General features: G+C 46.2%; 1 protein-coding gene across 3 annotated transcripts in view; it reads right to left on the bottom strand.

The window, feature by feature from the left end:
• Positions 1 to 4,745: 4,745 nt before the first annotated feature.
• The window catches only part of SLC6A12 (solute carrier family 6 member 12), a 37,489-nt gene continuing 18,851 nt past the window's right edge, over positions 4,746 to 23,383 (bottom strand). For all 3 annotated transcript variants that reach the window (XM_052667510.1, XM_052667509.1, XM_052667511.1), the window contains exons 7-15: positions 22,939 to 23,073; positions 21,316 to 21,419; positions 20,194 to 20,318; positions 19,482 to 19,594; positions 18,740 to 18,877; positions 17,648 to 17,750; positions 11,553 to 11,653; positions 10,281 to 10,451; positions 4,746 to 8,073 (exon numbers count right to left, since the gene is read on the bottom strand). In XM_052667510.1, coding sequence (XP_052523470.1) covers positions 7,930 to 8,073; positions 10,281 to 10,451; positions 11,553 to 11,653; positions 17,648 to 17,750; positions 18,740 to 18,877; positions 19,482 to 19,594; positions 20,194 to 20,318; positions 21,316 to 21,419; positions 22,939 to 23,073 — 1,134 coding nt within the window. In that variant the 3' untranslated portion in view covers positions 4,746 to 7,929. The remainder of the gene's footprint in view (positions 8,074 to 10,280; positions 10,452 to 11,552; positions 11,654 to 17,647; positions 17,751 to 18,739; positions 18,878 to 19,481; positions 19,595 to 20,193; positions 20,319 to 21,315; positions 21,420 to 22,938; positions 23,074 to 23,383) is intronic.

Raw genomic sequence — 23,383 nt, 5'->3', positions numbered from 1 at the left:
GGAAGGGTCAACGCACGCACCTATGTGCAAGGCAATGTTGATACGTGCAAGCGGGAGGGACAGAACAGTGCAGGTATGGGTGAGGGAGAGCACTTCCTGCCTTTCTGCTGTGATGCACACACACAAAGCGATCCTTTGTTTGCAGTAATCATATATTTAATCCCCTGGGGGACTTGCTGCTATCAATAGAATTGGATGGTGGGAAATTGCTTTGCCGTCGCTCGATGGGTTGTACATACGTCAGCCTGGCCAAGGGATTCTGGCCAGAACAACCCGAAGGTGCTGCTGACAGCTCTATTTGGGTCAATAAAATGGGATGAACAAGAGGAACTGGAGAGGTGTTTGGAGCAGGCACCCCTGGCCATTATAAATAAAGCCTTGCCCCCACTGAACAAAGACCTGGGAAGCAGTGGAATGAGACTGAGCTCTCCCACCTCCAATTACAAGGGAAATGCCCCCCATCCTGACCTGGAGAAGAGTCTGGGGTGAGACTCTTTTGGTTCATACAGGAAATTATGTTATGTAAACCATGTAGAACTTCAGGCAGTAAATAACTTTTAAAACCTGTGTCTACTTGGCTGGGGCAGGTAATTCACCAAATGAAATAAATTAAAAGTAAATTTCCTGGCGTTGTCCTATTTCGTCACCGCATTATCAACATTTTCTCAAAGCATTGCTTAAGCACCCTGCACTCACAGGCTCTGACAAAAGCTAGACAAGCCTGAAACTGGAGACATGCACTGTCGTGCTTTGGCTCCTGGGTGAGGAGGTTCGTGGGGCACAATGACCGAGGGCTGTCAATGGGTTGCAGTTCCACTTATCTAGTATCTTACTCCACTGCTGGCAGCAGGTTTAAAGCTGAGTCCTAGGAGAGCAGCCAGCCCAGTTCTGGCAGCAGGACAGATGCCCATGGGGCAGGGCTGTATGATGAGGGAGAGAGGACTCTATTGCTGTTCCCGTAACAGGAGTGACATCTGCATTGCACCAGTGCCAATGGGAGCCACCATCCTACAGCCCATCTAGGGAACTCGTGCCTCATCCAAAAGTATAACACAGAAAACTAGGACAATATGAGTACATTTTCCCCAAAGTTATTGGCCTCAGCACTGGGCCAGTTCCCATTGCCAGGCTGCATTCTGCATTGTGGAGAGGTTAACACACTGATTTCTGATGTTAGTCAGCATGCCTGCACATTGCTTGTAATGTCCCAGCACAAATCCCTCTGGTCCCAGAGATTGTGGTGGAGAAATATCAACCTCCAGCTCTCAGGGCATCCTTACTTCAAAGCTAGAGAACTTTGTGGAGAGATGCTTGCATAGGATGAGCTTGTTATGGCCCTTCTCAGGGTGTGGGAAAGTGACAGGTTGCTTTTTGTTTGGGAGAGTGGGTTTATTTCTCCATGTGAAAAGAACCTCGTTTCATCTACTGTTAAATACAAGCTTGAGAGAGGCAGAAGACTGCCTTTTGTTACTCCTCTGTTTCCAGAGATCATTACCCACACCATGGTACAACAACAGCCTCATACTTGACAAAGCATGTGTTAGGAAAGTCTACTGGCTACTGGCAAATAAGGAATGAAAATGAGTCTATCTCCTATCCAGTACAACCATTCTAAACTGCTATGAGGAGACATTCCCTGCCCTGGCCATAAACCATGCTGGGATGGAAACTGCTCCACAGAATTATTTCAAAAAAGAAGAAAAAATGAGGAGACCGCATTTCACAGTGTGATCTTGGCAAGTCATCACCAAAAGCAGGACGAGCTGAGTTGCCCACAGTTGGCTTTGCACAGACACTTAAAGCATTTCTCCCTGGGAATCCTTTCCCTTTCCATGTAGATTTTTATGTCCTGGCTTGACAAACCGGAACAGACAGCTCCAAAAATGTGTGTCCTCCTGTGCAGAGACAGTTGTGGGTCAGGCATGCAAAACAGACCAGGATGATGTCCCAGGAGCAGCCAAGAGGGCAGAGCTTATTCTAGGTTTAAAAGCAAAAAGGAAGAAAATAAATTCACCTCCCACCAAGCACAGTTAGAAATATTTCTTTTCCCTTGTCCACACCAAGATGTTCAGTAATTAAGTCTTTTTTATTGTGCTGTGGAGGGAAGCGAAGGGCAGCATGCACACATCTCCCCAGTCCCTCAGGCCTCATGTCTTAATCTTCACTTTCTGAAAGCTTATATTATCTTCTCATTTGATTAACATTAATCCCTCCTCATCCTGTTCAAACCCTTTTAGCTAATTAATACGAGGTAAACTATTCGTAAGTGCATGTAGCCTAATAAACCAAAGAACAACAGGCTGATCTGATGCTCCACATCCTTATCTCTAAGTTGCAGCAGTAAGGATTTGAAGATTGGACTATTTTGTGGATAAAGAATTGGTTAGATGGTCATAGCCAGAGGGTTGTTGTCAACAGCTCTGTGAACAAGTAGTCTGGTCATGTTCCCCAGCGTTCTGTCTTGGCTCTGGTGCTCTTCAACATCTTAATCGAGAACATAGACAGTGGAATTGAGTGTACCCTCAGCAAGTTTGCTGATGACACAGGCTAAGTGGTGTAGTTGACACAATAGAAGGGAAGGACACCATCCAAAGGGATCTGAACACACTTGGAAAGTGGGCACATGAGAATCTGATGAGGTTTAACAAGGTCAAAAACAAGGTGTTGCACTGGGGTCAAGATAATCCCAGACATGAGTACAGACTGGCAGAAGAACTTACTGTGAGCAGCCCTGCTGAAAAGGACTTGGGGATCTTGATGGACAAGAAGCTGGACATGAGCCAGCAGTAGGTGCTTGTAGTCCAGGCCAACTATATCCTGGGCTGCAACAAAAGAGGAGTAGCCAGCAGGGTGAGGGAAGGGATTGTCCCCCCTATTCTGCTCTCGTGAGGGCCCAACTGGAATACTATGTCCAAGCCAGGAGTCTCCAGAACCTCAGAAAGGATGTGGAGCTGCTAGAGTGTGTTCAGAGGAGAGCCATGAAGATGCTCAGAGAGCTGGAGCACCTCTCCTGCAAAGAAAGCCTGAGGGAATTGGGCTTGTTTAGCTTGGAGAAAAGAAGGCTCTGAGTAGACCTCATTGTGGCCTTCCAGTATTTCAAGGGAGATTACAAGCAGGAGGGGGACCTGATGGTGATAGGACAAGAGGAATGGCTTTAAACTAAAAGAAGGGATAAAAGAAGGACATATCATGTGCTGCATGATATGTTTTAGTAGCTTGTGTTAGCAATGGTGATGAGGAGATGGTTGGACTAGATGATCTCATAGGTCATTTCCAACCTTGTGATTCTATGATTCTATGATTTAGGCTAAATTTTAGGAAGATTTTTACTCATAGTGGTCATAGGGCACAGGCTGCCCACAGAGGTTGTGGATGCTCCATTCCTGGAGGCAGTCAAGGCCTGGTTGGATGGGGCACTGAGCACCTGATCCAACTGATTTAGTAGTTGGCCACCCTGCCCACAGCAGAGGGTTGGAACAAGATGATCTTTCAAGTTCCCTTCACCAAAGTCATTGTATGTTCAATGTTTTTACAGTCCTCTGACTTCTCCTGGCCCTTAGCAAAGTGCATTACATTCATAGGATCAAGACAAAATCAACAACTTTGCTAATGAGTGAGATGCAGATCCAAGTTCTTGGTAGTTAATGAAACTAATCACTGCACTAGGTCTATGGTGGGCACAGCTTCTCTTGAGGGGTGCAGGGAGCAACAGCTGCACCTTCATCTCATCAGGAGCTACAGATCACTGTCCTTTGCCTGGGGGCTACAAAGGTTACCAAGGGCAGGGAGAGGCCTTAGATCCAAGCTTCTCCAGAATTATAGAATATGCTGAGTTGGAAGGGAACCACAAGGATCATTGAATCCAGCTCCTGGAACTCCAGCAGCTCAGTGCTGCGCCCACTGCCTTTGGGAGCCTGTTCCATGCCCACTGCCCTCTGGTGAAGAACCTTTCCTTAACACACGAGTGCTTTATGTCCTTTTTGTACTGTGGCACTCCAAACTGTACCCAGTGTGGGAGGTGAGGCTGCACAGCACAGAGCAGAGCGGGACAACTCCTTCCCTTGCCTGGTGGCATTGTGGTGAGAAAGAAGCCTGTAAGAAAGTTGAAGAGATCCTGAAAATGAGAAAGTATGCATTTTACTTCATGCTAGACAAAGGTAAGAATGTGAGAGTTTCTCTCAGAAGCTCTAGAGAGCCAGGACATAAGGAGTTCCCATCTGGCTCCTGCTGGCTGCAGTCCTAGGCCTTGTGAGAGGCACCATGGCTTCTCCTTCTTTTCCCAGGTGCTGGAGGCTGCAGTCCTGCCAAACCAGGAACCACCTTTGGTTGCATGAGGATCTAAGGAAAGAGGTTCAAGAACAACACAACAACAACACAAGAACAACACAACAACAAAGAATTTCTCTTTGAGGAAAAACACTTGCCAGATGGACTTGGGAAGGGGCTTGCTTGGAGACTACAAGAGTGGACGCAACCTTTTGGCTCTTGGGGCTAGATGACAGTGCCCAGCAAATAACTCTTAAAAACTCAATTACCCTTTATTTCACCTTTTTTGTTTGTTTTCTCCAGTAAAAATTTTCACCTGCCATGTCCTTTTTTTTTTTTTTTTTTTTTTTCTCCATCTACCGTTGTTGAAGAAAAGAAAGGCTGGAAAGGGGGAGGGAGGGAGGGAGGGAGGAGAACAGGAGAAAAAAAAAAAAAGAGGAGAAAGAAAGAAACAAAAAAAGACAAAAGGAAGAAGAAAATTTAAGACATTTTGTCTTCTTTTATTAAAAAAAAAAAATGTTTTTCCTGGTTTTCCTTGCTGGAGAGGGTTGGCAGGGGGAATGAACTTTTAATGAAAAGTAAAACAACTTCCCCCCCAGAAAGGTAAAAAAACCTGGCAATTGGTGCTTTATAGATGTCTTTCTTCACTTCTGTACAGTACTCTTCCTCTGACTGGGAGGAGCAGCCGAGAATGACCATTTGGTAACTTCCCTTGGATTTCAGCTTCAAATACATTATGTTTTGACGTCTTATCAACAACTACATGAAAACAAAATCCTTCTTTCCATACTACCCCTTGTGATGGTACATATGGACTGTGGTGGCTTTTCTTCAGACAGACACCCAACTCTGACCACAGTGTGGGCATCTTCTAGAGGCTGATAAAGACTTCTCAGATGCTTATTGTGTGTGCAGCAATGCCTGAGATGTTTGTGTGATCACAAATCATTCATTAGTTGATCTCTAAGTCTGCATGCAGGGGGGATTATAGCAGCAAATAATCATTGGTGGTATTTTCCCTTTCTACCCCAGCTGGGTGTGCTTGGGTCACAAGATGACAAGGATTTTTCCTTTAAGCTTCCTGCAATTCTCTCAGTCCCATCCAGAGTGTCTGGATGAGCTTCCTGATCCTGGAAATTCTGTAATTTCTTTCAGTGATGACAGCAATTCCTCCTCCGACTGTTAAAATATGCTGCTTTCTGACAGGTCTGGGACACTGCTATCAGATTATACATAAGCAACAGATAAACCAGTTCATATCGTGTTTATTTGCAGTAACACAGCTCCACACCTGTGTTCAAAAGTGCAAGGTGATTTGTTTCTATCTAGGATTACTGCAGTGCCTTCAGACTACCTCAGGAAAAGGAGTGGCCACACCTCCACCACTTCCCTGGCAGCAAGATGCTGTCTTACACCTTAGAGACACAGCAAAAGGAGCCAAGGGGTTGAACATCCTACCAAGGTTCACACAAGAAACCCTTGTTAACTGAATCTGGATGCCATGACACAGTCCTGCTACTGAACTTGTGTTGACTGGGAAAGGAAATTCCCTCCTCAAAACCAATGCCACCATTCTGATGGTGGCTGCCACCAAAACAGTCTGCCTGTGTACAGCTCTCCTTTGGGGCTGATGGAAAGCAAGCACTCATGGACACCTGGGGCTGGTGGCTTTACCAGACGAGCAGGCTGTGCCACCACTGCATTGTCACATGCCTTGGCCTTGCAGTGCTGCCCACCAGGAGCTGTTGTCCTAGCATAGATAAGGACCTGCTGTAGAGGATGGCTCACCGCAACAAACTGTGAGCAGTACTGCTAGTCAGGAAGGGAAAAATACCAAAATGTTTACTGTGTGGCAGGCTGCAAGAGTCTGGATTTTAAGCTCTTCTCAAGACCATTGCAGCAACACAACGTTTAGCTCCTTAATAAATAAAATAAAATAAATGATGCCTTCTGTGGTGCTGCACTCCTTCATAGTGAAGAATAACAAGGCTTGCCAGCTGTCTCTACCTTCTACAGCAAATCATCTCCAATTAAATGAAAATATCCCAGAGAGGTACAAATTCTGATGTTTGACTTTCAGCCTTCATTTCACCAACAATTTTTAGATGTTAGAGGAAAGGCAATTAAATGGGGAAAAAATTCCCCTATGCTAATTCACCAGTTAAACTCACATAAGACTGCAAAAGATAAGGTTCCCATAGCAATTGGAAAAGGTACTGCACTGCACAGATGAGACCTGATTTCCCCACTTTCTTTCAGCTCTGGCAGTTTATCTCCACATAGCACGGGGATGAGCAATTACTTGGAAGGAGGAACAAGGGAAAGGAGCCTGTGGCACCTGTGATTCTCTTTAATGGTAAGTCTCCTGCGTGCTGCGATATGGCACTATTGCAAGGCAGACCCAAAGCCAGTGTGCGTTCCCTGGACCGTGGTAAATGGTCTGAGGAGATATTGCTGCTGGCTTTTGTGAAATCTCAATAGGCATTCAGGTAGGCTTTGTCACTGAGTGCTCGGGTCACACGTGACATAACAGCCTCTGCAAGACAGAGCTGTGTGGCTCCAAACGTCACATCCCCATGACATCCCTCCCAGCCATTGCACTGCAGTCACGACCACCCTGGCACAGGGAATATTTAATTTGACACAGTCTGCTGCCAATGAAGTCATCTTAGCTATTAATTATCCCTTTATCACTTCTGAGCTTATGATTATTGTGCCTGATTGTGCCTGTCATGTCCCATGAGCAGTTACTGGCGGCAGAGCAGAGGCAGCACAATCCTTCTCCCACTCTTGCCCCAGAGCTACTCTGCAGCACAGAAACAGACCCATCAACTCCTTCATTTATTCCTCCATAAAATGCCCCAGCAGTGCAGTTCAATTTGTGGGTGTGCAGTCTCCAGGGTTCCATTTCTCTTTGCTGTGCTGCAGCTCATTTTAACCAACCTGCTCTGGGTCTTCGCCTTCACTCCATGACTTCTCTGAGAGAATCACCAAAGATTGAGCTGTTTCACTCTCGGATACAAGTTCACTGGACAGCGTGTGTCTGACTGGGAGCACACCTCTGGGACAGCCCTCACCCCCTTTCTACCAGAGCCTGCTGTGAGATCCAGCATCAATAACTGTGTTTGCACCCAGTGCTCTGTCAACTCTTCCTGTTCTGAAGCCATCACCACTAACACTGCAGCCAGTGATACCTTATTCGCACCCTCTCCCTTGGATAGAGGTGATGTAGCAGTACATTTCCCTTTGTCATCCTCATGCTTCTTATTTACTTCTGAACCAACTTGCTTATTTCCTGTGCTAACACCCCAAATTTGTGTTTTTGCATCCATAACTTTTCTACTGCACACCTTTATTCTCTGCTCTCTCTCACTTCTGTGGTTTCCTTTCCTCCTCCCAACACAACTGATGGGTTTTTTTTATGTGAGTGTGTGTGGGATGGGGAGGGGTAGGGGGGGAGTTTCAGCTCTTTTTTTGTTATTGCACTTCATTTTTTGCATCTTTCCCTCTCCATCAGTGTCAGTTCTGAGGACCCCTCTGACAGCCGGCAGGAGTCAGGGGTGTCTCATGTGAAGGAGAGAAGGGAAGAGTCCAGGAAAAGAAACCACTTCAGGAAGGAGAGAGCAAATAAACTCAGAGTACGAAAATGATATCTTCAGTGCCTTAGAAATGAGTTTCCCTCTCTGTGATGCTGAGCATCTCCTGGACAGGAAGGGACTGCTCCTTGAGCTTCTGTTCAGACAGAGCCACTATGTGCTTCCTGGGCTGTGGCAGATCCTCTGCTGGGGAAATCAGCTGTGCGAGCCGCTGTGGAGAGGAAGTCTTTGTTAATTAAGCTGATAAACAAACCGGCACCCAATAGTGATCTACAACCATTGCTGGGGGCAAAGGCATCTGTAGAGCTGATGCTTACAGCTTCATGCTCCCCTCTTGCTGGATGGCTGTGGAAGGGGGTGAAGCAGGGCAGGCTCACTTCAGCTGCTCACAGTTACTGCATTCCTAGGCTCAGATTTGTGCTGTGGACTGACAACCTGACATACACGGCTCCCCACAGATATATTTCTGGGTGGAAAGATGCCAGAGATTCACCCCATAGGCACTTTGTGTGGCCACAGAAAAAACAGGGTAAAGTCCAATTACTCTTTTCCTTATGCCAAGTAGCCATGCTTCCTGAAAAGTCTGATGGGGGCTGTGCAGCCTTCTGTATGTCGTGACTGTCAGGCACTGGGCACCTTCTGTCCTGGTAGGAGGCAGATGACACCTCCCTCAGCGACATTCTCAGTCCCTCACCAGAGTGACACAGGATCAGGGGGTTCCTGCCACATCTGCCCTCTCCTGTGCCATCCCAGTTCAGTCACAGCTGTTGTTCTTTCATGGGCTGTTCGGGCCACTGCACGCTCCTCTCTTACACAGCATACCACAGCAGAACAGACAACTCATCCGTGACTCGTTTGATTAATTTTAGTGCTTCTGCTCACTGTGAAATTCCTGCCAGGATGCAGGATTTCACTCATTTATTCAAAAGCATTTGCCCCGTGATTTGTGAAACCAGCCTTGGCCTGAAGCTTCTCTGTGAGCAACTCACTGCAGGTTTTCAATGCTTGGGACTTGAGCTGTCTTAATCAGACACATTAAGCAACAACATTTGTGTTTCTTGATCAGTCAAGTGGAGCAAGAGGAATCAGTTTGTTGCAGCAACTGATCATAATTGCCAATTAAAAGCTCACTTTCAGTGAATGGCTTGCAATATTCAGTTAAAAGGCACTGTACCTGGAAGCAGCTGTGTCATGAAAATAATTCATTACATTTATGGGGCGTGACTGGAAAAATGGAACAGGTATATTTTGAAAAAACTTGTTTACAAAACAGAAGCAAATATTCCAGGAGATTTCATGAAGTTGGCTTTGATTCTCCCCTGAATCAGTCCAGGCTTGGCAGCTGGCTCCTTCCTGCATGCCACAAGCATCCATTTGGAGATTTCTTCATAATAATATAACTGAGAGGTTCTTGAAAATTACAGATAATATAACCTAAACCAGGGCAAACAGAAAATGCTACAGTCTGAAACTGGCTGAAGCAATTTCTTGGATGTGCTGTAAAATAAGCATTAGCACCACTTACAGCAGCATTCTAGTCCGAGGACTCAATGAATTTGGCAACAAGTGAGGCATCTTGCCTGTTCAGCAAGCAGGACATTTAGGCAATCACTTCACAGAAAGCCCTGAGTCCTCATAAAGGCATATGAAGCCTCTGAGCTGTCAGGAGTCAGATGCAGTGTCAGCCATCAAGACCATCTTCAAACTGGCTGTGGGATAGGAAAGGTGCTGGGCTGCCAAGTGGTTTGAAGCACAAGATAGGGCTAGGAGAGTTAGGATTCCAGATCTGAACTTGGAGCAAACCATATCATGACAACTTGCCACAATATTGACTTATATTGTCTTGCATTGGGAGGGATACATTTCCAAATTGAAATGGCTAGGGAAGTTAAAAGGTTGAAAGGTTGAGGTGCCTTTCCTTAAATCTGTGTTCAGTGGCGAAGAGAAATTACAATTTATCTTCCACTAAGCCATTTTATCAAGAGATATACCAGGCAGCTCCCTCCCGACCTCGTCACCTCTTCATGGCCACCAATAGCAATCAAATCTTAGTTTTGTACCTGATTTGCACTGGCACGAGTCAGTAAAGGAAGACAAGTAAAAGATGGTGTTATGCCATCTTTACTAACATCATCAGCATGTTAAAACCAGCCAGCATGTGGCCTCAGATAGCACACACTGGGAGGCCCTCTGTCATCCAGGGAAAACCCTGGAGAACTGATGATCAAACTGAAAGCTGTGCTCCCTCCAAGCCCTACATGTTGTCAATAACAGTTGTCAGGCATTCTGGGGAAAAGGCACTCACACTTCTTGCCTTCTCAGAGGAAAAATGCGCAATGTGTATCCTCCCTGGGGCCCTGCCCATGAGCTGTCATAGGGAAGCAGCAGCAATTCACCCAGTGACCACGATCTCAGTACCTGTTTCAGGGATCCCTTGGTCCTCAGGAGGATGAAGATGATGTAGAGAGGAATGCAGACCATGGAGGAGAGTGCCATCAGCCAGCCCAGCACGTAGCCCCAGGGTGGGTACACGTAAGAATTGTTGTACTTCAAGGGTGTGTACTTAATTAGGGAGAACAAGAAGACAGCCTGGGGAACACAGAACACAAACATAGCCAGGGCATAGGGAGTAGAGGAAGTCAGGCAGTCCAGCCCTGCACGTGCCAGCTAGGTGGCAATGAGTGTGCTGTTGTGCATGAGCTAGCATGGCCATTGCTCACTGCAACAAGCCAGAGCCTGATGTATGCTGACTGCATGCACAGTTTTCTCAGCCAAGTCCAGGCTTCTCTGCAGGCTCCATGGGGGTTCAACCTAAGCAAAATTGGCAGCAGATTTGAGGGTCTGGGAACACAGAGACTGAAATTTAGTCATGTTGAGGTTAGAAACTGTTGCAGTCCTTTTCAGAAGCATTTCAGAAGTACCAGGCACAGATTCATCCGTCTTGGGAGTCTCTAGCCACAGAACACTCAAATAATTTGGGCTGAATCAGATTTAGTTTGAAAATTCCCCCAGTATTTAATTCCTAGTGGACTCCAAGGACAGAGGAACAGAGTTCTTGTGTAAACTGTAGCTATATCCTGTCTGTGTTCCCACTGATGACAAAGGAAACAATCTACAAGATCAGACGTGGAATCAGAATTTGGCACAGAAAACTTGTAAATGTCAGTGAAGTAAAACTGGACATGAACTTGAAAGAGGTGGGAACTTATCTTTGAAGATTTTTTGTTGTTTTATTTGTTTGTTTTTTTTAATACAGTTGTCTGAAAAGTTTTCAAAGAGATTTAATAACACAGAAAGCAAATGGCCATAGAAAGATATTTCTGAACAGAAAATGGGAGGCTGCAGGAACATGGACTGAAGGAAGTTTTTCACAACAGTGTAACACTCACCAGTCTTCTATTAAAAAATAATTTGACCAAAACTCTTCAGACTTTTAGGATATATTTTCCTTTGCCTTGTCAGTAAACAAGGCCTGTAAACAATGGCTTTTCAGGCTGAATTAATTTTCCAGGCAAAAGATGAGGCTTTACAGTGGAAAAAAGTTGACACCTCAGCTATGGATAAACTTGTACTTCTCCACAAGGAGCTTGATAAAATGACAGCAGCACTTTGAAGACAAACCAGCCTTTCCTACGAAGGATGTGGGGACCCAGAACAATCTGTTATGTTGTCATAACTGCACGCACTTACCAAGCACAGACCCGGGGTGAACACCAGCCAGCATATCTTGATCAAAGGCCATGGCCGATAACCAATCATGTCTTCAATGTTGTCGTAGAAGCGGTTGGCACCTTGGCCACCAGCCAGCACAGAGACAAAGTCAGAAGTGAGGACGTAAGATCATTGCTGTTTCCTTCAATCACAACTCGTATCAGATCCCATATTTCTTTATCCTCAGTGTTTCCTTCTGGCAAAAAACATGGCTACCCTAATAAGAGCATGTGACAGACTTTCCTGGTATCCAGAATGCTCACCTGTGGCTAAATACAGATGGAGGCTTTTAATTTCAGCCATAACTTTCCAAAAAGCTTGACATAAAATAACCTGTCCCTCAGAGAGCAGCATCTGTAAGTCAGAGAACGCAGACCCTAGCTTGAGGGGTATTTGATTTACAGGTCAACAAGGGAAGGCTCTTGCAGATGGAGCACATGGGAATGTGCGAGCCCACAGTGATGCAAGAAACAAAGACAGCAGGGAACACCAAATAAAACCCTCTCTTTGTTACCAGCTCAACGCACCGAAGAGTTTATGTCAAGAATCCACACTGAACTGGGTGTTTCACCTGTCATGAAGAGCCTGCTTTCCACAGAATATTTATTTTTTTGGCATAAAACCAAAAGACCTGGAAATCCAAACTCTGCTAGAAAACAAGTCTTCCATCTGCAAGTATTGCTGTTCTGTTCAATATAAGTTAACCTGTGGATGCCTGATCTCTTCCTTCTCTCACTGTTCCCCTAAGTTGAATGACTGGCCCATTAAATTAAAGTCTAACTTCTGTACACACATCACAACACCATGGAAAGATCTGACCCTGTCTTCAAGAAATATTCAGAGGGTTCAAGTTAATGTCAGGGTTTAAAAATAAGTCAGCTTCTCTTACACAGCCCATATTAGCCTGCACCCACCTGAACCCCATGATTCAACAGAGTGGGATATACCTCTAAAGAGCATCTAAAAATCATTCCACGGATCAGACCCTATCCACTGACTCTTCTCAAACCAAAGCATAAACTTGAAATACATGCAGTGATATATAGAGAAGACAGCATAATGCAAGTGGAAATCAGCAGAACTTCTAGCTCTAGGATGTCTTCAAGGAATAAGATCCTCATAGATCATAGATCCTCATAAGAATGCACCCGTAAGAATGCACAAAGATCTTCCTAACTGCTAGAGATACTAAATCAGACTTTCTCAGGTAAAATAGGGCAATATTAAACAAAAAGCTGGAGATAACTTGCCCATAGAAATGGTTACTGTATTTGCCTTATTGAAGTTTTATCATAATGCTTAGCTGATAAAGAATTGCTTCTTCTTTTAGGGTTGTTCATCCAATTGTGAACTCATTGACAGAATTCCTATCTTCAAATGAGCTGAGACCTTGTCTCCTCACATTTTCATACCAGAAGGGTGGGCAAAAATTTATCCTAGAGGACTTGCCACACTACCATGTGCTTAGTATTTAATGTGCTTTGTTGTGTTATGTTTTTCTGTCTTAGAACCAAGTCCCAAGATCTTTTTCCTTTGTGTGAATTCTACAAAAGCACATTAAGCGTGTTTTTCTTTTCTGTAATTCTTTGTGTTATTTTCTGTATCCCATGACTAATATTTGCAGGAAAGCTCCCTTAAAACCAGCTTTTGAAGCATTTAGGAAAGAGGGATGGGGAGGAGCACGTTCTTTGAATACCTCATGGTTCCCATCTTGAGTTGGCAAGTTAACAAGTAGCTTCCAGCAAAAACAAGCTGCGCATATCAAGGGACATGCAGCCTTGTGTAGGAGCCCAGCCTTCATCAGAAAACAGAACCCTAAAACTTCCAAGCTACAAATCCCATGAGGCTTCAGATAACGTTTCTGAAAATATGTTGGGGATGAAGGGGAGATAATATAAAAATATGTTCTGCCACAAAGCCAAAATCTTCCATGAGGTAGGAAAAAAAGGAGAGTGAGATAAATGATATGGCTGCGGCATAGCGCAGTCTCTTACACCGTACAGTGTTTCCACAGAAACACACCATGATGTCAGATATACGATGGATAAATTAATTCACACTGACGGCTGAAGTCAATTTCACTGCAAATTTTGGATCTAAGATCTAGTGAGGGACGTAGTGAGTAAAGAAACACAAAGATGCCAGACCAAAAGAAAGACACAGCGCACGTCTATTCTCCAGGAAGGAAACAACACAAACCTTACAGTTAGTTACAGCGTGGGTCCACCTGTTCCCATCCCTGTTCTCTGTAGTATTCCCATCAGGTCCTGTGTTTCCAGGACCACTGTGGCAAACAGTAGGGTGTTGTGGTGAAACACGATGGACACTGACACGAACAGCCTCAGAAAGTACATTAATGGGAGCTTTTACGTGTTCTGCTTTCCACAGGATATGGAAAAGTAATCAAGCTAAAGAAATCATCAGTTCAATCACTCAGCGTTGGCTTTTTGTGCAACTTAGAAGCTAGAGGATTTGTGCAGTCCCCATTCCTTCTCAGAATATTAGAAGTAGCTTACAACAACTGCAAGTAATGAAAGGGACAAAGATTTTTCTTTTCTTCCCCACCCAGAAACAGTGTGTTTCACAGATGAAGTACATAGTCCAGGAAATATTTCTCAACATGTCCTGGTTTCAGCTGAGATAGAGTTAATTTTCTTCCTAGTGGTAGGTATAGTGCTGTGTTTTGGATTCTGGATGAGAATAATGGTAATGTGCTGATGTTCTGATTGTCACTGTGAAGTGCTGCACAGAGCCCAGGACATGTGTTCTTGTAGTGCTGCCCTGCCAGTGAGGGGGGAGAAGCAGATGGAAGGGTGCAGTACCAGGACAGCTGATGCAGACTAGCCACCGCTGCACCATGTGGTGTCATGTTGAACAACAAAATGGAGAAGAGTTGGCTGGGAGGACAGCTGCTGCTCAGGGAATGGGTTGCGCATCACTCAGCTGGTGGTGAGAACTGAACTGTGCATCACTTTTTTTTGTATATTATTATTAATTTTCTCTTATTTTTCTGTCTGATTAAACTGTCTTTATCTCAACCTACAAGTTCTATCTTTTTCCATTTCTGTCCCATATCCCCCGATTGAAGGGGAGGGTGATCAAACAGCTGAATGGTGCTGGGTTGTCTGCCGATTTAAATCACAATACAGTACATCCTGTTTGAACTGTTAGTGTAGAGCCTATGACAAAACTCTCTCTTTTAAATCTTTTCTCCCAAGCTGCATTTATTTGCATTCATCTGTACTGAATTTCATCCACAGGAAGTCAGTACATGATGACCTTGGTGCCACGCTCTGAGCTTGTGTCTGCTCTCTTGCTGTCCCAAACCTGCAGTGCCCACGCCTGTGCCAAAACCATGAAAATGCTGGCAGGACATTTGCTGGGACACTGTAGGATCTGTGTGCCATTTGGGTAGCAGCTGCTTTTAAAGAGCCTTTGCAATCCATAAATAACAATGTGAGGTTGCCTGTAGCAGGGGCATCCAAGAGGATAAAGCAAACTCAGCTAGGGCAGCCTGATGGGCAGGATCCAGCCAGGAGGAACCCGCTGCTGCTGCTGGTAGACACACTGCATGTGAGCAAGAGAGGAAGATTTATACCAGCTCAACACAGATTCACCCTGCAGCCACCCACAGGTGCCTGCTGGCATCAGTTTGCTTTAGCTTTGTAAACAGTTCAAAGGGCTTCAGCCCCAGCTCTTATGCAGCGATGGAGGCACATGCTTTCTCCTGCAACAGCTTATCGTAATATGCATGTTGTGACTGCCTGAAAAACGAAAACATCACTCCCATACCATGTTTCTGTGGCATCATGCTGCAACCCGAGTGCACAAGAAGAGTACCCACTTATACGAGGGCTGTGTCGCCAAAAATGGAAGGGACACAGGTGGGGGAAGAAACCAAATCACCTCTGTCCCTCCCTGCAGCAAACAGGATTGGCAGGTGGGATGCTGTGAGGTCCTTGTGCAGGCAGAGAGCAGTACGTGAGGAAAGCCTTAGATCTGAGCAAGAGCATCTGCCTGTCAGCAGAGGGAGGCTGCCAAGTGGTGGGCGGCTGGCGTATGTGCTGGGAGAGGGGAAACTCAGAGCGTGTATTTGTGTTAGCGAAAACGTTGTAATTCTTCACAGTGTAAGCAAGAGGCTTGGTCCTGCCAATTCTGAGGCTGGGAAAAAAGCAGTAGTTGGCACTAGGCACATCTTTTCCACTAAGATGGCCCGTCTCAGCCTACTGTCTGCATTTCAGCCCAGAATCAGACCCATGGAATGGCTACTTGCCACGAGGAGCAGGGCAGAAGGAGGGAAGAATGGGCAAACTGTAATGTAAATTTAATGTAGCTCAGGGTGGTGATAGCAAAGCCCTGTTATGCGTGGATGGAAATCTCCTTCTCCTCAGAAATCTCACAGGGAACTTACAGAAGTTGATTAAATTCAAATCTGGCCAAGGTCTGGCACTGCAAGCTCTCAGTTGAGTTTCCCTCCCAGGATATCTCTCTAGAATAAATCTCTCCTACAGACACACTTTTCTTGCATCCCTGGAAGGTTAAACAGAAGCAGCAGAACCTGCTCCTATTTCAGTGAGAGAGAAGTCTTTCCAGACCAGAAATTGGTTCGATTTGTTTGAGTGTTTGGAGAATATGGCATGAGAACATCTTTATCAGCAAGTGCACTACAGCCATGGCAAACTCTGTAAAATCACACATACCAAAGAAAGCAAATGTGGAGTGACTGTTCTCCTATCTCTTCTGAAGTAAGATCTGTGGGGCAGAAAAAGGAACTGGCAGGTGGCAGGTTCAAAACAAGCAAAAGATTGTGATACCTCATACCACAACAGACCGAGCTGTGGAACTACTTGCTGTAGGGTTTTTTTGGATGATAAACGCTTACATGAGCCAACTACAAAAAAATACAGAAGATAAATAGGAAAATTTTACTTTCAGCTCTGGAAATCCTTGACTTACAAGTTTTTAGAAGTTGGAAGAATATTCCCAGGAAATATCATTGCCAACTTACTATACTCCCCCTGTACTCCTCCCTAAACAACCAATGTTAGCTATCAAAAAAAAAAAAAAAAAAGATATGAATGATGCTCATGTCTGCAGTGTTTTCCTTAGTTTGATCAGGGCACAATACCTGACGCAGCAAGGAGCCAGCAGTTGCTGTTTTTAAGGATGCTGTCAGTTTGGTCTCATCTATATGACTTTATGCTATCCTTGAAGATGCTGGACTGCCATATCAAGAAGCATGTGGATGTGGCACTGAGGGACGTGGGTTAGAGAGCATGGTGATGATAGGCTGATGGTTGGACTAGATGACCGTAGAGGTATTTTCCAACCTTAATGATTCTATGATTCTATTATGCCAAGGACAGGAAGCCTCTGCTCCATAACACACAAAACTAACCCCTCCTGGAAACCACCAGCCTCAGTATGTACTTCAGTGAGGGGGACTGCAGCCTATTGGGCTCATGCACTGCTCAGCAGGGCAGAGACCTTCCTGGATACCACAGGATTTTCTGCTTACTGCACACCAACAAGTGACTGGTTTCCTTCTGGTAGTTCACTGAGCTCAGCCTAATTCTGCTCCTGCATGGTTTGGTTACAGTCCTCACTGAGTGCCAAGACAGTCCCCATTCATTTCTTTTGGGATTGCCATCACAGCCCGTGAAAAATATAAAGTATGCATCATCACAGAAGTGGCACGCAGCAAGTCTGTATTCCAGCACTTTGTGTGAAACAAACTGGCAGGATTAAACCAGAGGTACAGGGTACAGACTGAAACAGAGTCTGACGAACAGCAGTCACTCCTCCGTAGCTGGTTTTCTAACCCATAGGATGAATGGAAAGAGCAGCAAGGTAACACAAGATAAGGAAGCTTCAGAGATGATAAAGTCATTTCTACTCTAAATGTAGAGCAGTTAAAAAATGTTGTGAGGAAACACACTGGAAACCAGACAAGAAAGAGGGTAATTACAGCATTTTTTTGCTTCCTAAGGGAGTGGTGAATCTTCTCCATCCACCTCCACTTTCCCAGCCCCAGCCTTGAGAAGCAGCAGCACAGGTTTTTGTCCTCTACTTACCGTAAACCCATCCTACACAGATGACTTCAAAAATGGCCAGGAATAGCAGGCACGTGCCACTAGCAGCATAGTAATCAAAGAGCTGGAAGATGTACATCCCACCCTGTAACAGAGGTAAAGGGAGTCATAGCAGGTTTCCATGTCCACAAGAGCACTTTATTATTGGTTTGGTTTTGTTTGTTAATCACCTAGCAAGTTTCCAGCATTACTTCAAAGCACTATGACAGTGAAAATCTCTGCATCTAAGAAATGGGGATCCTGATTGCCAGGATATTCAGATGATACCTTATTTTGCCTGCATCCATGTTTACATATTTCTCAAGGTCCATACCCCATGATGGCAGGCACATCACTTCCTGCTGCCCCTATCTCTTGGGTTGAGCCCTGTCTACTTGCCATCAGCTAGCTCTAGAATTCAGTTGCCTCATATTTCCATGTGTGTTTTCCAAAGAGAAAGCCATGCCAACAGAAGTCAAGCAGATGCTTTCCAAGGGTGCTGAAGGACTCTATCCACTGACAGAATAGTGGAATCCCTTCATCCCAACACATATAAGGTGGTGTACTGCAACAATGGGTGTAGATGCCTCCACATGATGGGCATACCAAATCCATGGAATCCCTGAGTTCAGTTTCTCACATTTGAAGATCTCTTGATCACATGCGTGGCATAGCATCAACTCTGCTGCTTCTGGTCCAGAGACAACAGGCTCTCCTTTGGCTGAGGCAAGATGATGCTGCACTCATTACCCCATCCTGCCCTCCTGCCACCCTGCTTCTCATGCAAAACAACCAGCAAGTGATCACTGCCCTTACAACAGCTTCTGAATATGCAGCTCAGCTTGCTTGAGCAAGGTGATATTTGCATAAGGCAGCCTTATCGAGCTGCAGGGCTGTCTCTGTGGCTCCATAACAGGTGCAGGAGCATCACACCGTCAGCGACAGTGGCTGAGAGACAGCTGACAGCTGCTAATGCATTGAAAATAAAGGATAAACAAAAGCATCAAAGACAAGCCTGTTGCCTCTAAGTGCTCCTCCAGAGCAGTCATGCAGGATTTCTGGTGTCTGGTTGTAGCCCAGCTCCACCTCTCTTACCTCAGTGACCAGCAGTAAGCCCAGCAGGTAGCAGATCACCGCAATGGCCAGGATCAGCAGCTCCCGACGTCCCTTCTTTCGAAACACTCCCGGGAACATGTCAATGAGAGCTGTCACCATGCTTTCCACACAGACAAACTGTAGGAGAATATAGGTTACAAAGCCTAATGTCTCCCCTTCCCCAAGAACATGCTCACTGTCCTTTTCTCCTCGAGACTTGGAGACTTCTCCCAAGACAGCTAGGCCAGCGTGAAGGAGAACAATCAACAGGGTAAGGAAAGAGGGGACTTTGATTCAGGGAACAAAGAGAAGTGGAGGTTCAAAGGTTTAGGTGCTACAAAGTAGAGCCTGAACAGAATGCCCTGCTTGGCAGCCAGGCCAGGACACCCCCTCTCCCCTTGAGCCTGCATACCAGTGTTTCACACTGCTCTGCTGGGTTTTCCTCCTGGAGGGTAAGAGGTGGATGCAAGATCATTCCCCATATGGAGATGTGCTGGGACACCCTCGCATACATGTGAAGATAAAGATGCCAAACAGAGATGCCACCACATATACCCACTGGCCTCTCTTCAGCCCTGGCTGTGAGTATCTGTGGTGTGAAAGAGCTGTGGACAGTGTGGAGAATGTATTTGAGGTACCAGCAAAGCATATAACCACCTAATCCTTTCCCACAGGCATGAAGATGTGTGCAGAGTGGCAACAGGCACTTAGGAGTTGGAGAAGGAGGGTTAGCTTGCTGTACCTGGCTGTCCAGTCCCAAGAAGATCAGCATGAGGAAAAAGAGGCAGGACCAAAGCTGAGACACAGGCATCATTGTTACTGCTGTTGGGTATGCTATGAAAGCCAGACCAGGACCTGCCAACAAACAGCAGCATATCCACATCTGAAAGCACTGGTCCTGCAGACCTCACTGTAGACAGCACAGTGACAGAGGATGTAGATAACATCTACATCCTTGGCCCTGCACGTGCCAGCTAGGTGGCAATGAGTGTGCTGTTGTGCATGAGCTAGCATGGCCATTGCTCACTGCAACAAGCCAGAGCCTGATGTATGCTGACTGCATGCACCATTTTCTCAGCTAAGTCCAGGCGTCTCTGCAGGCTCCATGGGGGTTCAACCTAAGCAAAATTGGCAGCAGATTTGAGGGTCTGGGAACACAGAGACTGAAATTTAGTCATGTTGAGGTTAGAAACTGTTGCAGTCCTTTTCAGAAGCATTTCAGAAGTACCAGGTACAGACTCATCCATCCTGGGGGTCTCTAGCCACAGAACACTCAAATAATTTGGGCTGAATCAGATTTAGTTTGAAAATTCCCCCAGTATTTAATTCCTAGTGGACTCCAAGGACAGAGGAACAGAATTCTTATGTAAACTGTAGATAACATCTTGGGCTTCACCTCAGAAAAGCCCCCTTCCCCAGCCTCCTTGGGCTCAAAGTCTGCTGAAAAAACCTACCTGATTCAGCCACTTCTGCAATGGGTACACCCTGCTTTCGAGCCATGAAACCCAGCACAGAGAAAATGGCAAAGCCAGCAACAAAGCTGGTGGCACTGTTCAGGAAGCAGAGCATAATGCAGTCCCTGCAGGAGGAGATGAGAGAGCACACTGTTTCCCTTTGCACAGCAGGCCCACTTAGGGTCACTTCCGTACTCAGCTTCCCCAAGCACTGAGGAGTGTCAATACTGCTCCTCAGCTCCCTCCAAAGTAACCATCAACTGCTATGGAGAAGTGCAGGTATGCAGTGTATTTGGGCTGGAGAGCTATCTAGAGCCATGCCAACAGTGCAAGGCTCATAAGACACTAGAGGAAAGCGTCATACACTGCTCCATGAGTGACAGACACATTGTGGAGTGCTGTGGGAAAAGTATTAATTGCCTGGCCAGCAGCCACAGCAGCACCTCTTTGAGAAGGGCAGAAGAGATGACTGATGCCTCCAGAGCACAGTAAAATTTTCCCATCTGCGGTGGAGCAATACTGGAAGTAATAACAGAGCCCCATCTCCACAGGACTTTGAGGAATGTGCCAGAAACGGTCTTGATGTCTTTACTGAGCTTCATGTCAGGCCATGGAGAAAATAGAGCTGTAATTCAAGGGCAAGGAAGAGGCCAGATAGACTTGATTAATCTCCTTGATAGGATCAAAATGCCACTGGCAATACATTACCCTGCTGTTAGTGAAGAACTAGAGACAGGGGGCCCAGCCATCATCATCTTTGTACCATTTCCCCTACCTAGCAAGTGACAGCAGAGAGAGCTGTGTAGCCCCTTCTCACTCACCCCATCAAAACAGCCTGTGGTATCCCCATACTGGCTGGGCATACTCAATATCCACTCCTTTTCTTCCAGTCCCTCCAATTCCAAGCTGACTCATACAGGAGAGGGCTGGTAAAACACTTCTCTTGGAGCTCCTGCATTGCCCTAGCCAATCTCAATCCCTATGCTGAGTCCATCCCAAACTATGAACATGTCCTTATGCAAAATAGCGTTGCCCAAAGGTCTATCTTCATCAGGCACAGCCCTGTGCAATTTGTCTCTGAGCAAATTTCCAGGAAGATCAAGGCACCTAGGCTTCTCTTACCTGTAGCAGTTGTTGGTGTATTTATTGTAGCTGCCCAGAGCTGTCAGGCATCCCTGGCATATGGCGTATGAGAAGAGAATCTGTGTGCCTGCATCCATCCAGACCTGGAACAGAGAATGTCAGTGGTCTCCAGACCTGGTGACAAAATATATAAGTGGATGTGCCCTGCCTGGTAAAAACCCCTCCATCAGAGCTGAACAAACTGTGTGGGATAGGGGGACACAATGGATGCAGAAACTGGAATACATCTCTGGGAAACTGAACTATCAGATGGAAATACCTCTAGGAAAATGTTCTTATTGGGTCTGTGTTTGCACATCAGAGTGACACAAGGGCATTGGCCAGTGCTGAGTGGGCTCCTTCCCCTTTGCTCCATCCCTCTTCCCCAAGAAGGTTTTTGGGCCTTGGTCTCCCAAACTGCTGCAGGGCGAAATCCAGCACTGCTCCCACTCCCTGTCATAGATTCAGGGTAACAGGCAGGAGGGAACGCAGCCCTCTTTCTGTCTGTCTGTACACTCCCCCTCATTCTCTTTTTTCTCTAAGCAGTAGCAAACAGCCAGGCAGCTACAATTTGACAGCCTGCAGAGAACCCCAGCCTGGGCAGTGCTGTTGAGATCCACAGGAGTGTGGCATGGTTACACACACAGATCCAGCTTTGCACCCAAGCTTTGCACTCTCTAAAATCAATAGCAGAATTCCTCACTCCTGCTATGCTGCCTTGCTGCAGCCTGGAAAGACCACGTTGGCTTTGTTTAGGCTTTTAAAGGTCAGGAGGCTTTCGGTGAATAAGCTCTTGCCATGAATAAAACGCACTCAGCCTCAATCGCCCCCCTGTTATTTATTTCAATATTAAAATGCCATTTATGTTCGGCTGGCTCTTGTGTTTAGCGCTCCACAGATTTTGTATTGACAACACGTAATTGCATCTGAAAGCCATTTGGGGGAAGATAGTGTGTTTGGCAGCTGGTTTGGGAGCAGCTGGGGCTGCGGCCATCTGGGAAGATGCGGGAGGTAAGCTGAGGCTGTGGGCTAAGCATATTGCTTGGCTGCCTCCACAGAAAGATTTAGCAGCAGAATAATTAGCAGCAATGTCATTTAAATACCCTCCTTGGGGCTGGGGAGCTGCATTAACACCCTGGAGAAATGGTGCATGCAGCCTGCGTGCACTGCTGAAACCTCCTGGAAAGGAAAGCGACCTGCTGTGATGGAGTGGTGCTGGGGTCTTTGGGTTGGGGTCCCAAGTTCTGCCCACCTGGATGGGGGAAGAGACCTGACTGCATGCTGGGACATGCACTGATGGCATGTGGTTGGTCCCAGGCAAACAAAGCTCTAAGCAGGCCTGAAGAAATGGAAAGTCGTAGATTGCTTCCCCCCCACCTTTCCTCAATTATTTGTATTTAAGACCCAACAAAACCATCTGCTGCATGCTGAATATTTCATGCACTCCTCTGATTTTGCTGAGCCCATGAGTAGCAGTGACCTAATATGCCCATATGCTGCAGATGTGAGCAGAGAATCTGCACAACGTGGGGGCCAGGCCCTGCTCAACCTATAATGAGCTTCTCCCAGTCTGAAGGCCTCCCCTGAGAACAGAAAGCCAGAACCTCATCTGCCCCCACTCACCTGCGGGTCTGCTAGCCTGGAGACATCTGGCTTCAGGTAGAAGACAATCCCCTCAGCGGCACCCGGCAGTGTGACTCCTCGCACCAGCAGGATGACCAGCATCACGTATGGGAAGGTGGCAGTGAAGTACACGACCTGCAGGGAAACCAGCAGGGAGTGTGGGTGTTATTTTGTCCCACCTGCAGCCCCCACGCAGCAGATGTTCCTGGACCTTCTCTCTGGCCACAGCAGCTACTGCTGACGTGGATGTTGGGGGGGGGGGGGGGGATGTGTGGGATGGGGAAGGGATTAATCAAGGCTACATCTCAGCAGTGGTTTTGTTAATCTAGGCTCTGCTCCTCACACAAGGTTTTGTCACTGGTTGCTCTTGCTATTTTCTCTTTCCAGTCATCTTCATTTCCCTGCTCTCAAGCTGTTCTCTTCATCTTTCCAGAGCTGCAAAAGA

The sequence above is a fragment of the Tympanuchus pallidicinctus genome, unplaced genomic scaffold (assembly GCF_026119805.1).
Source record: "Tympanuchus pallidicinctus isolate F22 unplaced genomic scaffold, pur_lepc_1.0 scaffold8, whole genome shotgun sequence".
NCBI lineage: Eukaryota > Metazoa > Chordata > Aves > Galliformes > Phasianidae > Tympanuchus > Tympanuchus pallidicinctus.
This window is presented reverse-complemented; position numbering and strand designations above follow the sequence as displayed.